Here is a 16,503-nt window from a genome sequence, read left to right as displayed (position 1 = left end):
CTTCTCAACTGCCAGAGTGTGTGGAACCTTGTCAAAAGCCTTGGCAAAATCAACATACACAGCATCGATTTGTTGTCGTTTTTCGATTTTATCCACAATAGTCGATACATAGCTTAGCAAGTTTGTAGTGGTCGAACGATTTTTCATGAAGCCGTGTTGCTCTGCAGATATTATGGACTTAGCAGATTGGTATAGCGAATCATGCACGATACTTTCGAGCACCTTTGGCAGACAGCTAAGAATGGAGATCCCACGGTAGTTCTCTACTTCGTTAAACGAACCAGATTTATAAATCGGTGTGATTGAAGCAGATTTCCAAATAGTTGGGAAATGCCTCTCGCTGATAGAACGGTTGAACAGTATACTTACAGGGTAAGCGAGAGCATCAGCACACTGTTTTACAAAGAAAGGCGGTAATTGATCAGGACCGGGTCCTTTTGATCCATCGATGGATTGCAACTTCAGTTGGACTTCGTGGGGCGAGAAATTCATCTGAAGTACGTTCACGTCATAACGCGGAATACTGCTCAGGTACGTTTCAGACAAAGGTGGTGAGTTATTACTTGACACACTTTGAAAGAAAGACGAGAACATATTCGCTGTTTCCTGCGGCGTAGTGGCATCTAATCCTTGGTAGCGCATGTTTTGAGGTATCCCTTTTACTGCTTGTCGGTCCTTAACGTAGGTCCAAAATGACTTCGGATCCGCTCTTACATTATCTTCGATACGATGAATGTAATCGCGAAAACTTGAAGCGTTCAAAGAGTTGAATTGAGCCTCAATTTCACGCATTTCAATTTTCCGCGATTCACTCCTGCATCTGAAGTACCGTTTCCTAGCTTTTCGAAGACGGTTGCGAAGATTCCGAAGCTGCCCGTTCCACCACGGTTGTTTGTTGTGAAATTTCCTTTTGCCTTTTCTGATTATATACTATTATACTATTATATACTATATATACTTTTCTGAGATATACTATAGTTAGATATAACTCGTTTTGGTGGATTTTTTGTATACTTCGAGTTCCAAGATTTCCATTTGCCTAATTATCATTAGATCTAAGAAAGAAGTTTTCCTTCTTTTTCAGTTTCGTAAGTAGAGTGCGTGTCCTTATGAGTGCTTTTTATGGCTGCTAGAATGGTTTTCAGTTTCCCTTTTTGCATTTTGAAAACGTCATCAACGTATCGCCACCATCTTTTCGGAAGTAACTGGTTTTGTTCTAGCTTATTTTTAACATTAATCATAAACAATTTGCACAAGACTTCATGAAACATCAGCTTCTATTATTAGTCTTCAGGTGTCCGATTTTTCTCCGAATCTCTTCAAGATCGGAAGCCGGAACGTTATTGTCGTTTGTCAGCACTCTCAGGCCAATTTTCGTTTCGCCTTCTTCTCATGGTAATCGAAGAACTGTTTTTAACTGTCAACCACCTCATGCTCATTTGAAATTAGCTTTACCTCCTCGTCTCTACATCTACCAGGCTCCGGTGCGTATGCTTTACGAGCTTGCTTCATCTCGTAGAACTGGCATGTATCATAAGTCCGGAGTAGTTGTTCTAGTTCTTCACGATCCCTGTTATCCTTCTGGCGTTGTTCTCCCCGGTTACGGTACTTTGCCAAGGTATCACTCGTGGCAATCTTTAGGTTAAAATCAGTAAAATGAAAGTTTCAACAGATATTTCGGATACCCCTGGAGAGCCAAACTAGGTGCCACATAGCATTCTAGTGGATTAGGTGGCCAATGCTGAACCCAACAAACATTTTATTTGGAGAGCAGTTTATTCAACCATTATACAGCTAATTTTCAGAAAACTAGCGCTTGATAAGCTATTATACAACAAAAATGTTTGTTGGGAACAGCTTTCCTAAGGGTCGCATCAAGGTTAGTCACCAACTAGATCACCTATTTTAACTCATCTTGGGTCGTATATAATCAAAATCTTTTAAATAAAAAGTAGCCAAATTAGCAGCCTAACCATATGCTACGTGAATTTGTGTTCCTTGGTAAATCTTACCTGTATAAAATAGACACAACAAAAATTATAGGTGTTATACACTAATTAGTAACCAAAGAGCCAATTTTAGTTCTATCTAAAGCAACAACAGCTATAGCAGGCATTTGTTTTAAGATTAAGCCGGAAAGGCTAGCCTGTATCTGGTCGCGTACCACGTTTTCTAGCGTTCGTTGATTGGCGAGCATCACGTGTGTGTACAAACAAAACGCGGCAAACAAATCTGTTTGCATGATAGTATACGCCAGCATGCACATATATTCCCCCCAGCAACGGGCATAAATAAATGATTGATTATGATTGAACGTCGCGTCACGCCTGTCGCGGGTACCGGGTGTAGTACCTCTATGCCAATAGGTCACAAACACACGGTTGTTGGATGTTATTGATTTTCAGCTGATTCCGGGTCTTTCACAGATTACCGTTTTGTTGTTATTTTTTCTGATTTCTATTGCTATTGCTATTGCGAAATCAGTTTTGCCCACTTGTTTGTATGAAACAATCTTTGGTTAGAAAGTTAATTGAATGCATGCCCAAGGATAACAAGGTATGTATTGTGAACTATTTCCAGTTTAAAAGGTGGCTTTCCAGGTTCTGGTATGGAGCACAACGCTATGCAGTTGATCTTTGAGAACATTCTATCATGCATGCTGCTTTTCTACTTTACTGTGAACAGCTGCTGTGACACGAGCTCTTTGCCGTTTGGAATAATTTACAAGTTTCTAAATGGCTGCTTGTTTCGGACTATGTTACGTTGCACGTTCGAAAGTGGAAGTATGGTTCAATGGCATTATTGCATTGACTGTATTGTCGTTAGCTAGCCATCGTAGCTTATGGTCTTATAACAGTTGCCTAACTAAACGACATTGTCTCCATTAATAATTTAAGATTACTTTCCGGTTATGATGGTCGGTGTTTAAACGAGTCGACTGCAGTGATACAACAGGAAACAGCGACTATATGTTAAGTATAAGATATAGAAGAATATCTTATATATTGCTCCTACTTTTGGTTTCTCTGTTATTACCTTGAAAGGAATATATAAGCGAAGAGATGGGTCTAGCAGCGAAGAAATGTGCTTTTGCCACCTAGAAGCATGACGTTTTTGTGATTATAGTAAGCAACGAATACCAGTTATAATCGTTTATTTCCAAACTTTGACTCCACTCATAAAAGTCCTGGTGGAGGATAGTCCAGCGTGCTTCCATCGAAGAACAAAGAGCGTGGACGCAAATTTCCTGAAACTTGCCGAACGGGTTGTAGTTTGTGGACAGTTGAAGCCGCTCTAGAGACTCCTGCTGACAGAACAACACAAATTCAAGGTTCCTATTACAAATGCGCAACTAAAAACCATGATTATTAATTTCTTTTAATTTCATCCAGCTGTTCAGTTGTATAGTTGTATGAAAAAGCAATGAAAACTAATCGGATAAATTTTTAGATTTTAGAAATTTTTGAAAAATTCATGATTACTTGCATTACTACAAATAGAACGTATTCTACTTGTCCTTTAGCGAAAGCAATAGATTTTTGTTCGCCAACTTTTGATAAATCGGTGAATACAAAACCCAAGACAATTTCAAACAGCATTTGCATTTGATGAAATGACTTTTTTAAAATTTATTAATATTGTAATATTTATTAATATTGCGAGACTACGCTTCTTAGTCCCAGTAAGGCGGTATGCTTAAAAACTTTTCGCTAGGAGAAACGGAATAATTGGTATGGACCCAGGCAAAAGAAAAAGGACAACGATTATTGGAAACTTGGTACTTGGAATGTCAGTAATCTACTTGAACCGGCATGCGCGGGTATCCTAGTAAGAGAGCTGCAGAAGATGAAGGCCGAGGTTGCAGCCCTCCAGGAAGTGCGATGGCCGAAGACGGGAGAACGCGAATTCCGCGCAGTAGATCCTATTGCGGGCACGACATTCATGTATCACATCTGCTACAGTGGCGGCGATAAAGCAGAGCATGGAATCGGATTCGTATTACATAGAAAACAAATGAAGCGTGTCATTAGGTGGAGGCCCATCAATGACCGTCTATGCGTGTTGAGAATTCAGGGCAAATTCTACAGTCTGATAAATGTGTACGCACCGACGAACGACAAACCCGATGACGTAAAAGAGGCAAGATGCTGAAAAGAGGCGTTCCATGATCTTCTCGACAGGACATATGGAGAGTGCCCAAGACATGACATAAAGATAGTCATCGGGTATACAATTGTACAGGTCGGGCGTGAAGAGTTCTTTCGTCCCGTTATTGGTAGAGAAAGCCTCTATCCTACCACAAACGACAATGGCCTGAGGCTAAACAACTTCGCTGCAGCCAGAGGAATGGTTATCAGTAGTACCCATTTTGCACGATGGAACATTCGGAAGCACACCTGGAAACACTCTAATGGAGAGGCCTGCTCTCAGATCGACCACGTTCTGGTTGATGGTCGGCACTTTTCTGATGTCGCAGACGTGCGATTCTTCTGGGGACCAAACGTCGACTCGGACCACTATCTTGTAGTAAGCAAGATCCGCGTCCGGTTATCCAACGTATTCAAATCGAAACCAATGAGGAACATACGACTGAACATTCGGCGGTTATCAGCAGAAGGAGTTGCTGCAGAGAACTCTCGAAAGACTGATGAGCGGATCGGTGAACAATTCGGAGAGGACCTGAACGAACAGTGGAGGCACATCCACGACGCGATCAACAGCCACGTAGCCAGAAGGGGGGCCCGGGGGCCCAATTTTGATTGTAACTGTTTCATATGCATATTTTTGAGTTAGGAACTACAATACATTAAATGTATTATAGTGCATTATATTTATAAGCAGTAAGATATGCATGTAATGTATTAGGAGCCAAGATAGGGCTCCTGGCCCCCACCTCTGGTTACGTGGCTGGCGATCAATACTACAGCGTGGGAAATGTTGGGTACTACTGCTGCCGCCACTTCCTGTGAGTGATTTGACGCAGAGTACCAGCGAGTAACTGATGAGAAGAATCGAGCTAGAAGTCACTTTAACAAGCTTCTTTAATACGATCAACGGAATCAGGAGCCGGACAGTGCCAACTCCTGTTATGTGCAACAAGGCGGGGAGCCTGATTACCGAAAGATCTGAGGTGGCTAGGCGTTGGAAACAACATTTCGATGCATTGTTGAATGGTGAACAAGATGGAGCGGTCAACAGAAACAGGATAACGATTGAGGATGATGGATAAGCTGTGGATCCACCAACTTTGGATATGAGGTTGGGAGAGCAGCGAGGGAGCTGAAAAACAGCAAAGCAGCTGGATAGGAAGGCATTCCCGCCGAACTTTTGCACGTCGGGAGCGAACGACTGTATTAAGTAATCTATCAGGTTATACTGAAGGTATGGACTGAGGAGGAATTACTTACGGACTGGTTGGAAGTTCTCATATGCCCTATTTACAAAAAAGGCCATCGACTCGAATGCAGCAATTATCGAGGCATTACTCTCCTCAATTCTGCATACAAAATTCTTTCCCGCAGCCTGTTTCTCAGACTGAGGCCGTTGCAGGAAACATTTGTTGATGAATAACAGTGCGGGTTTCGAGAGGGAGGCTCCACGACGGACCAAATGTTCACCTTGCGACAGATCCTCGATAAATTCTAGGAATTTAACTTGCAGACTCACCATTTGTTTATAGACTACGATTCAGTTAAACGAAATGAGCTGTGGCAGATTATGCTTGAACATGGTTTTCCAACAAAACTGATTAGGCTGATACGTGCTACCCTTGATGGTTCAAAATCAAGCGTCAGGATAGCGGGTGAGACATCAGACTCGTTTGTGACGTTAGATGGTAAGAACCGGTACCATCAACACGAAATCTCATATGCTCCTAGGGTTCGCGGACGACATCGATATCAACGGTGTTAACCGTAGAGCTGTGGAAGAAGCGTACAGGCATCTTAAAGAGGAAGCTGCGAGAATATGACTTATCATAAATTCTACCAAAACAAAGTATATGGTGGCTGGTAGACAGCGTGGTAGCCCTTCGGGTGTTGGAACTGCGGTGGTGATAGATGGAGATACTTTTGAAGTGGTCGACGAATTTATTTACCTCGGTACGTAAGTGACATGTGATAACGATGTAAGCCGTGAAGTAAAAAGGCGTGAAGCGGCTGCCAACAGGGCGTTCTACGGATTACGTAGCCAGTTGATCCCGTAGCGTACAACTCCGTATAAAACTAGACGCTAATTTTCCCGGTGGCATATTAGATGAAGCAGTGTGGTGCAGACGCATGAATCATGAAATATACCAAGGATAAAAGATGCGGTTATTCTGAAGCGATTAAAATACGGCAGGCTACAATGGGATGGCCACGTAGCAAGGATGCCGGATGAGAGACCAGCGAAAACAATATTTAGCAGAGAACCCGACAGAGGCCGACGACTTCGAGGCAGACCCCGTACCCGTTGGAGTGCTGTTGACGAGGATGCTAGAAAAGCAGGTGTTAGGGGCGAGTGGAGAGCGTCAACCCAAGACCGAGTAATGTGGAGACGGCTTTTGAATTCGGCCTGGATTCGATAAGCGGATTGTAGCCGAGAAAGTAAGTAAGTAATATTATAATTCCAAATATTTATCCTGGTGCGACGTTCGTTAGAATTTGACTTGCATTACAATGTTCCGCCAACATGGTCGTTCGCGGGCTGCTCGTTCCTAATTCCTTGAGAACTCTTCCTAGATCTTGTTCTACTTAGTTTAACCATCTGACTCGCGGAGCAGCTCTGCGTCTGGTATCAACCGGATTCGAGGTAGTTGTCTGGCATTCTCAGAACAAGTTCCGTCTATTGTACCCTTCTAGCTGTAGCTACCTTTTGGATACAGGGTTCGCTGAAGAGTTGGGCCAGCTCGTGTTTTGTCCACGTTTCTTGCCCGTAAAATACAACCGGTCTTATTGGCGTTTTGTACATGATGTATGTATCAGATGATACGGCGGTAAAGCTTACCATGCGTTAGGGTCTTGTGTAGCCCGTAGTAAGCATGACCTCCGGTAAGAATACGTTTGCAGATTTCTCCGCTGCAGTTGTTATCCGACGTCACTAACGACACAAGATATCCATTTTCGACTACCATTTCAAGCTTGGCTCGAGGCTTGGTCCCCAATTACAGCCTTTCATGGCACAGCTAACCAATGCGTTTAACTATAAGGGTCATTTTTGCACTGTTCAGAATTCAGCATGAAGGAAGGATGATGAGGGTCCTGAGAATAAACCCATGTTAAAGTCACTTTGGCATCGAATGGCCTGGTTCTACTAAGATTCGAACCCACGAACATTCGCTTGTCAAAGCAGACTCGGTAACCTTGCGGGTTCAGAGCCCCCCCATTGTGCTCCACAATGGACCAAATGTTTATCTTGTGATAGATTCTCGATAAATCTGAGAACGGTAACTCAACTCGATAATTCAGTCGAGTGCAATTCAGTGCTCTATGGTTTCGCATCATGCGTCAGGGTAGCGGAATCTGAAGTAAAGTGATGGACCCCCGAGCAGGGATGGCACCTCCTCAGAAGAAAAAAAGAGAAGAGAAAAATTCAAACTGTGCTCAGTCTTCAACGCGATTTATTCTGCTCCGTTTCATTTTAACTGTGCTCTTTCTTGCTGAACGCAGTTGTATGAGCAACCGCACACTGTGCTACTTATTGAGGAGAATGTTAATACACTTTGAATACGTTGATGCGATGCGCTGACGTATGACAACTACGGGTAGTTTTAACATGGGTAGTGCGTTGAGAAAAAACGACGATTGTCAGTAGCGGTCATTGCCATCAGAAAAATATTAATCCATTAATGCAGTTGAATCACGATTCTTACATTTAGTATATTCAGTTGAGTTTGGCTGCCCCTGAACGCAACTGCATCATATGGTTAGGCATGTCACAACGGCAACAGTGCGAAAAATGTTATTTAGATATGGCAACATTTGAATTCCCATACATTTGCTTCTTGACGCGTACCAACAGGAAAGTCCCATTATAAACAAAGGCAATTCTCCGCTAAGATTCAAAATATAACGACTTTTGATTGTCTTGATGCCTCTGAGTCTATAGTTGCTGTACGCGCACCGGTTGTTTTGTTTCCACGTTTACTGCTGTAGCTACCGAGAGGACCGGGAGCAAAACCGAAAGTTGCTCATTTAAAGAGCGCATTAAGAAATTTTTCTGCACGTCAGTTTTTCTCATTGTGTTTAGTCTGTTTCTCATTGTGTGGATTTACTTCTCATTTCTGAAAGCAGTTCTGCTCATTGTGTTGAACAAAAAAAGTTGCACTTTTTGCACAATGAGTGAGGAAATAACAAGCCTGCCCCCGAGTTTATCCTACTCAACACAGCATTGTATTCGAAGGCTAGACGCTCAGAGATGCAGTAAAGGGTGTCCCACATCAAATTTCATCACGGAAAAAACGCTGTAGAAAATTACCCAGTTGACCGATCTTTTGCAAACTTTCAGACAATAAAATATAGCCCATTAGTAATCTTTTGGCATATTTATTTCATTCAACTTGAATACCACTACCGGTTCTGTACAACAACTGGATGCAGCTTTTTCTGTACGGTAACCCACTTTTTCTTCATGTATTCCTCCGATTTGACCTCTTTGGGATGCTTCCGTAGTGCCTGCTTCAGTATTTTTCGATGGACCTTAGTTCTGGTGCGTAGGGGGGGTTCATATCCTTGGGTATGAAAGTAACCCCGTTGGCTCCGTACCACTCCAGAACATCCTTTGAATAGTGGCACGAAGTTAGATCCGACCAGAAGCTCGTAGGGCCCCCGTGTTGCTTCAACAGAGGAAGCAGACGCTTTTGTAGACACTCCTTGAGGTAGATCTGCCCGTTTACAGTCCCGGAAGTCACGAACGGTGCAAATCCGATTGCCACATGAGCAGATCGCTTGCAAAATCATGTATTTCTTGGTAAACTTTGAAAGTTTTTGCTTCCTTATTTCCTCCGGAACATCAAACTTGTACTGGAAGCTGCCGATTCACAGTTGAGTGCACGATTCCGGGTTTTTTGTCCCGATAAGATAGTTGAGGATTTTCCAAGTGCTTGCGCAAAATCAATTCGCGACGTTGCTTTTCGGGTGATGCATTTTTTACAATTTTCGAAAAACTGACAGCGATAAATATACAGTGTAAACAATACAATCTAAACTACTTCTACTTAAATTTCCAAGAGAAAATACCTATCGTTAGTAGTTTCCACACATTTAGGACTGTGATCCGTTATCACCGTTATTCTTAGAACAATGTAAGAGGAAGAGGTCTCTTCAGACGGAAGCGGCTGGAATTGGTATTTTCATAAACTATCTTTACTTTGGATGTGACAATGCTCTAAGGTGTAAGCTGTGAAGTAAAAGACGGATAGTGGCTACAAGCGAGGCTTTTGAATGATTTCGGTGCTAGCTAAGATCCCGTAGCCCACAAGTTTGCATAAAATTTGCAATCTACAAGAGGCTGATACTTCCAGTGGTGTTCTACGGCTACGGGACAATCGGCGAAAGTTGAGAGGTGACGATGGACCGAACATGTATTGAGGATGCCGAAAAATAGTTCGGTAAAAACCTTTCTCTCCAACAATCCCAGTGGCATCAGTACCAGAGGAACCCAACGCTAGAGTTGGTACCTCCAGATCGAAGACGGCTTGCGACTTTTGATATCCGCATGTCGTTTAACCAGGCAAAGAAATGGACGAATTTCGATTGCTTGTGTGTGAATAGTCAAAAGAAAAGTTTGGATTAGCGATTCAATTTTGTAGTTTTATTCATTTATCTACTTTTGTTCAGTAGATTTTAATACGAAATGTTTTAATACTTAATAATATTTGCGCACTTAAAAATATGTACAGGAATATTTACAATGGTATTGAACTTATTCTATCGTACGACCTTTCCCCCTCATTCATTGCATTTCTTCCACACGATCTTTCAGCTGCTGCAGTTCGGAGCCAATTTCTGCAGGAAGATCGTGCGGCAGCTGATTGTCATAGTATTGCTTAATTTCTTCGACTTCTTTTAGCCAGAATTTCTTCGAAATCGAGAACAGTTCTTTCTCGTCCACTCGTTGATTCATGCCGCTTACGTTGATCGCTCCTGGCGTTGGAAGCCGCCCGATCGGGGTCTGTTGGAAGCAATCTTCTCCGTCAACGCGTCGCAAAATCCAATCCAGCACTCGGCTATTTTCGCCATATCCTGGCCACAGAAACTTTCCTTGTTCGTTTTTGCGGAACCAGTTGACGTGGAAGATCTTTGGCATGGTACCTCCTACAGCGGCTGCTCTCTGCTCCATGCCTAACCAGTGTTTCAGGTAGTCTCCAAAGTTGTATCCAAAGAACGGACGCATAGCGAAGGGATCATTCATGATAACCTTTCCTTTGTGTTCGGCTGCAGCCGTCGCTTCACTTCGCATAGCCGATCCGAGAAACACCCCATGTGACCAGGAGTTGGCTTCGTACACAAGTGGAACTCCAGCTGGGCGACGACCACCGAAGAGAATAGCCGAGATAGGTACACCTTCGTTATCTTCCCAGGCGGGATCTATAATAGGACACTGACTGGCAGGAACACAAAATCGGGAATTTGGATGAGCTGCAGGGGTTTTGGTTTCTCCCATCTTCCATGGCTGACCTAGCCAGTCGGTGATTTCCACTCCAGGCGTGAGTTCGTTTTCCATTCCTTCCCAGAAAACGCCACCATCGGAAGTGGACGCCACATTTGTGAAGATTGTGTCCTTGTAGATTGTCTTCATGGCATTCGGGTTTGTTGCCATGGATGTACCGGGAGCAACCCCAAAGAAGCCATTCTCCGGATTGATGGCTCGCAGCTGACCTTTGGAATCGAACTTCATCCAGGCGATGTCGTCACCAACGCATTCCACTTTATAACCGGGTAGGGTCGGATTCATCATTGCTAGATTTGTTTTACCGCAAGCGGACGGGAAGGCAGCAGCTATGTATTTCTTATCACCATTCGGGTTCGTGATGCCGAGAATGAGCATATGCTCGGCGAGCCAACCTTCTCGCTGTGCGATAGTGCTACCGATGCGGAGAGCAAAGCATTTCTTTCCAAGCAGAGAGTTGCCACCGTAACCGGATCCGTACGATACGATTTCGTTTTTGTCCGGTTTGTGCAGGATGATTGTTCGTTCAGGATCGCAGGGCCACGAGGGCATCGAGATTTTTCCGTTCGCTGGAGTGCCGACCGAATGGAGGCATTTGACAAAGTCCTGTAGAACAAAAAGAAGTGTATTTGTGAGACTGAGAAGCAATTGAACGGTTTTCGCCGAATTGACTTACCGAGTTATTTGACAGTTTGTCCAACACATCCTCCCCCATTCGTGTCATGATGCGCATCGAGTTGACAACGTAGGCTGAGTCGGTGATTTCGATTCCGATTTTGGACAAGGGAGAAGCAATCGGTCCCATTGAGAAAGGAACCACGTACATGGTGCGGCCTTTCATGCACCCTGGGAATCGATCGTGAATTGCTCGCTCATATGCTTCGGGAGCAATCCAGTTTCCTAACGCACCACTGACTCCTTCCTTTGGTGTTGGTATCGCTTGTTCACTTTTTTCGGTGCAGATGAAAGTCTTGGATTCGACCCGCGCGACGTCCGCAGGATTCGTTCGAGCCAACCAGCAATTGTCGTACTTTGGCAATGATTGGATGGTTCCTTGGCTATGAAGCATTTTCAGTAGTGTGTTACTTTCCTGCTCACTTCCATCAACGATGTGAATTTTCTCCGGTTGGCAGAGGATGGCGGACTGCTCCACAAAGTCACGAACTTTGGCCGATAGTAGCGTAACTTCTCCGTTGACAACAGGAAACCCTCGCAGGTGGTTGTGGATTGCTTTCGGGACGGTTTTCAGCTTCGGGCTGCCCAACGCCGCCGCCGAAAATCTGAGTAAAGCGGATAAATTAACCATTCTGTTTTAGTGTGTCACTTTGCAGCAGTAAAGAACGGTAGCAAAAAGTTGATTTTCTAGTTTCGGAATTTCTTTGGATGTTATTCCGATCGGATCGGTTTCACTTATAGTCGCACCGACTCGCAGCATCGGCAATATATATGCGTTGACGCCTGTCGGTGCTGGCGGTTATCAGCGTTGTGTATGCCGTGTACGGCAAGATTAAATTGTGTTGGAAATAACAAAGTTCATTTTTTTTTTGGAAAACAAATCCTCCAGTGCCCGGAGGTATATAAAAGTATAAATGTACCATGACCGAGAGAGGGCAGCCGCGGCAGCTCCTGTTTTGCGTAAGCAATGAAGAGACTGGATGAATTGGCTTTATTTGTGGTGATAAGAACTGTGCTTATCGCCAGTTTGCGTGTGTTGGGCTTGGTGAGGTCAGCAAAGAAAGTTTGAGACAAGCCTCCCCGCAACTGTGCAAACATTTATGTTTACATGCGAATGGGAGGCGCTTTTTTGTTGCAAGATAATTTTAATTTGAAAGAATTGATTTAGATTTTTTTTTGCGCCCGAAGCATTCGACCTTCGGTTTAAAGTTGAAAGAGTATTAAATCCATTTTGCTAAGTCGCAGTGGATTATATCGATTTTGATTTCAAATTCGTGATTTGAGTTCCAAGGTCGTTGCCCTTCGAATCATTTAATATTATTATGGTAGACAGAAGATGCCACCGTCTGAATTTGTGTACAAAAAATAATAACAACAGGTATTATTGTGTAAACATTCAACCTATAATGATACTTTATCGTTTATTTTCGGAAGGAATAACGAGTAACATAGATTAATTCTATTTTTAAACACAGACTAAATAACGTGGGCAACAAATTGTAACGAAATGGGTGTGGAGTAAGGAAAACGATTTACTGTTTCTCTCTTTCTGAATACTATTGAAGTTTGAGTTTAAAACTTACGGATTGTGCTGTTCCACGCGAACTGGCATTGTGTGTCGTTCTTTGATGCCCTTGAAAATATTTGCTGCTTAATAGTTGAAAGGCTTAACTCAATTCCAAACGTTTCAATACTAGGTTTCTGAATAATACAGTAAAGTAGGATTTTACTTTCGCAGGTTAGACGCGAGATGCTTTTTTACCGTTGCTCGTTGAGCTATAATTGATTGAGATTAAATCGACTATCGCGTCTTTTATATTATTTTAAAGGAGCAGAATAAATCAACAAAATTGGCACAACAACCTGGTGGCGGTGTTGGCTATTTTCGCTTATCACTTTGGCCGCTGATTGGCAGAATCCTGGAGGAACAACAACTGGAACGAGGCGCGATTCGGAAACTATATCGCTTGTTTATGTCTATCATCATCTTTCTGGGATGCTTTGGGTTAAGGCGAAAATGTATGAGGTGATGAAAATATTTACTGTTTTTAATTTTTAAAACGTAAGCAATTTATATGTGAACTTATGTGATTCTGGTTGACTCGTTACAATAATAATCCCTAATCTTAAAATCGAATAAACAAAAACAGTTAACCTTTTCAAAGAAGAGGGTATGTCGATCTTGTTCGAGAAACATTGTAAAACTTCATGAGGGATTTTTCTCCGTAAGAGGTTTGATTATTTTACGTTATTGGTGTCAGAGGAATCACCGTATTTATTTACTTTACATTTACTGGACATTACGTAGTCTTTGTATAGTGTTGAATCAAAGACTACGGAACTCAAGACTGACACTGTCAAATGTCTACGGACAGGGTTAGTAAAGTACACCCTCCACGGACGACAATGGTAAATTTTACTTTGTGTACGTGCCCTCACTCTAACATCACCACCACTTCATTGAATCACATCAGCAGCGTAAGGGAAGTATTCGATTGAAATTACCTGCATTGTGACTCACGCGCTTTCGCTGTACTCAATCTTGAAGCTTGCCACTTGTGGTCGATCGATGGATCCCGAGCTCGGAAAATAATCGAGTCAACTACTTTGAACCCATCCCCAGCAATTATCCTCACAGCATCAACATTCTATTAAGTACTCATAGCACGATGTACTTCGTGATGATTATGACTGGTGAGTCTGATTTTCAGATTCTTTCGCTGTCTGTCTTCAGTTTCTCGAATGTCCCACACTTTTCAGGTCCTGCTCCACTTGGTCTAACCATCAAGCACGCTGCGCTTCTCTGCGTCTAGTGCCAGCCAGACTCGAGTTGAGCACCATTTTTGCGGGGCTGTTGTGCGGCATGCTTTTAGCATGATCCGCCCTTTCAACCCCCTTTGTACCCTTTCAACTTTGACGACTTCTTGGATACTGGGTTCTTCGAAGAGCTGCGCTAGCTCGAGGTTCATTCCGATTCATTCCAACACCGTTCTCAAATACCCCGTCAAAGATGGCCCTAAACATACGGTGTTCGAAGATGGTCACTGCTTTCAAGTCCCCGTTATTATTTACGCATTATTTACGTTTCGTGCCCGTGGAGGACTACCGTTCTTATTAGCGTTTTGATGATACGATGCATGGTACATTTAGTACGGAGGTAAAGCTTGCCAGACGTTGGGGTCTTGTGGAGTCCGTAGTAAACAGGACTTCTTACAAGAATACGTCTACGTATTTCTCTGCTGTAGTTGTTATCCGGCGTCATCAACGACCCGAGATATACAAATTCGTCCACCACCTCGAACTCGGTTTTCAGAGCAACATACGATACAGTTGAACGCGAACAGCTATGGCAGATTATGCACGAGTACGATTTTCCGGACAAACTGACGCGGCTGATCAAAGCTACCCTGGAGCAGGTGCTGTGCTACGTGCGCGTTTCGGGGACACTCTCGAGTCTTCAAATCGCGCAGAGGGTTGCGGCAACGGGATGGACTGTCCTGTATGTTATTCAATATCGCTATTTAAGGTGTGATCCGGTGAGCGGGCATCGAAACGAAAGGAACGATTTTCAGCAAAGAGGTGTGCGCCGCCGCGCCGCGTCGCCGCCGCCGACACTTTTGCACGCACCGCCGCCGCCGACACTTTTGCACGCACCGCCGCCGCCGATGATTTAGAACCGGCGCGCCGCTTAGGTCCTTTTTCCCACGCCGCCGAAGCCATTTACCCACGCCGACGATATAGTCCAACATTGACAAAAATGCGGGTCAACATGTTGACAGCACATAGTGAACCCGTTTTGTGAATTCATTCTTATACTGTACCTTTAATTTAGATTCAATTAAACTGCTACCAACTGAGTGCGAATCGAAAAACCTAACGTAAACGAACTTTAGCATAACGTTTTCTGTCAAACTTCTGTCTTGCTTCCCGGTGCTCATTTCTTTTTAAGGAGACATAAACGACCAAAATTTCTGAAAAAGTCAAATTTTTTTCAGATTTTAATTCTGCAGCCTTTTTTGTTTATTTTGATACTAATTTTGTAATGATCCGACCACGGGAAGTGACTGAAAAACGATCGAACACATAAGCATTCCACTGCGGCGTGGAACAACCTCGCTGGAATAAAACGCCGCTCCTGTAAAAACACGATTTTCAGGCTTTATGTACCTTTCTCTCAGAAACTACACACCGTATTGAAAATTTTTTTTTTTTGGTTTTATTAGTAGAAGCTTGGCAAAGACTTTTATAACTTTTGAGCTTTGTAAACTAATCACAGCTTGAGAAAAAGGAAAAACAATATTTTTTGAAACTGTAATTCTTTTAGAATTGACGAAGGGACGGTAGAAGAAAGTAATGAAATTTTTAGAGTGAGGAGAAAGTGCGGAATGGTGAGAGCCAGTATTACTTTTCATTTCGCGGTTGTAAACTGACTGGTGCCAAAATTAGGTGCCGGTCTTACCCCGATACTGATTTCCAGTGTTGCAAGACCGCACTCATGTGGTCTAATTTTCTCACACGCGCGTTTTAGTTCTAACGAACACGCCGGCATGAGTATCTCCTGCGGACTCTCGCTCTTATTTTTTCATGCACTGCGACAAGTTTTTGCGAGTGTATATTTCTCTCGCTCGTTATTGCAATCCAAGCAGCTGAGGGCTCACAGTCTTATCCGCGTGTGTAAGTGAGGACGTAAGGTGAACAAAAAAGAAAAAAATGCAAAATAATCAGTGTTGGGCACCGCTAATTCGCTAATTCGCTAACCGATACAATTTGCTCGATAATTGTGAAAATTTCGCTAATCACTAATCGCAAACTGCAAATTAACCGTCACTGTCTATATTTGAACATATCGCAACAACTTGCATTGTAATCTATCACTGTACAACTTATTACTAATTTGTATATATTACATGACTTTTCTTAATTTAACTAAGATCGAAACCTATTATTGTGCTTTGCAGCTGTACCTGGATTAATCCAGATTATTTTCTCTAGTGCCAATGTATATGACAAAACAAAACAGCAACATTGCAATTGTCAGTCTTTCTCTTTCTTACTCACAGCATTCGCATTGTCGCACTTTTTGTGCCAGTCGCACTTTTAGACTGCGGTGTCCAGTAAGGTGCAAAATACGTGATATAATGGATAAAATGCTTTACAGTTTATTAATTTTAAAATAAA

At 42.9% G+C, this 16,503-nt stretch overlaps 1 protein-coding gene across 1 annotated transcript; it reads right to left on the bottom strand.

Moving 5' to 3' along the window:
- Positions 1–9,778: 9,778 nt before the first annotated feature.
- On the bottom strand, positions 9,779–13,090 carry LOC128743124 (phosphoenolpyruvate carboxykinase [GTP]-like). Its single transcript, XM_053839647.1, has 3 exons — positions 12,909–13,090; positions 11,327–11,930; positions 9,779–11,256 (listed from the first exon to the last, which is right to left on the bottom strand). Exons 1-3 carry the CDS (start codon positions 12,935–12,937, stop codon positions 9,934–9,936), a joined length of 1,956 nt encoding a protein of 651 aa, XP_053695622.1. The 5' UTR covers positions 12,938–13,090; the 3' UTR covers positions 9,779–9,933.
- Positions 13,091–16,503: the final 3,413 nt, after the last annotated feature.

Source organism: Sabethes cyaneus, chromosome 3 (genome assembly GCF_943734655.1).
Source record: "Sabethes cyaneus chromosome 3, idSabCyanKW18_F2, whole genome shotgun sequence".
NCBI lineage: Eukaryota > Metazoa > Arthropoda > Insecta > Diptera > Culicidae > Sabethes > Sabethes cyaneus.
This window is presented reverse-complemented; position numbering and strand designations above follow the sequence as displayed.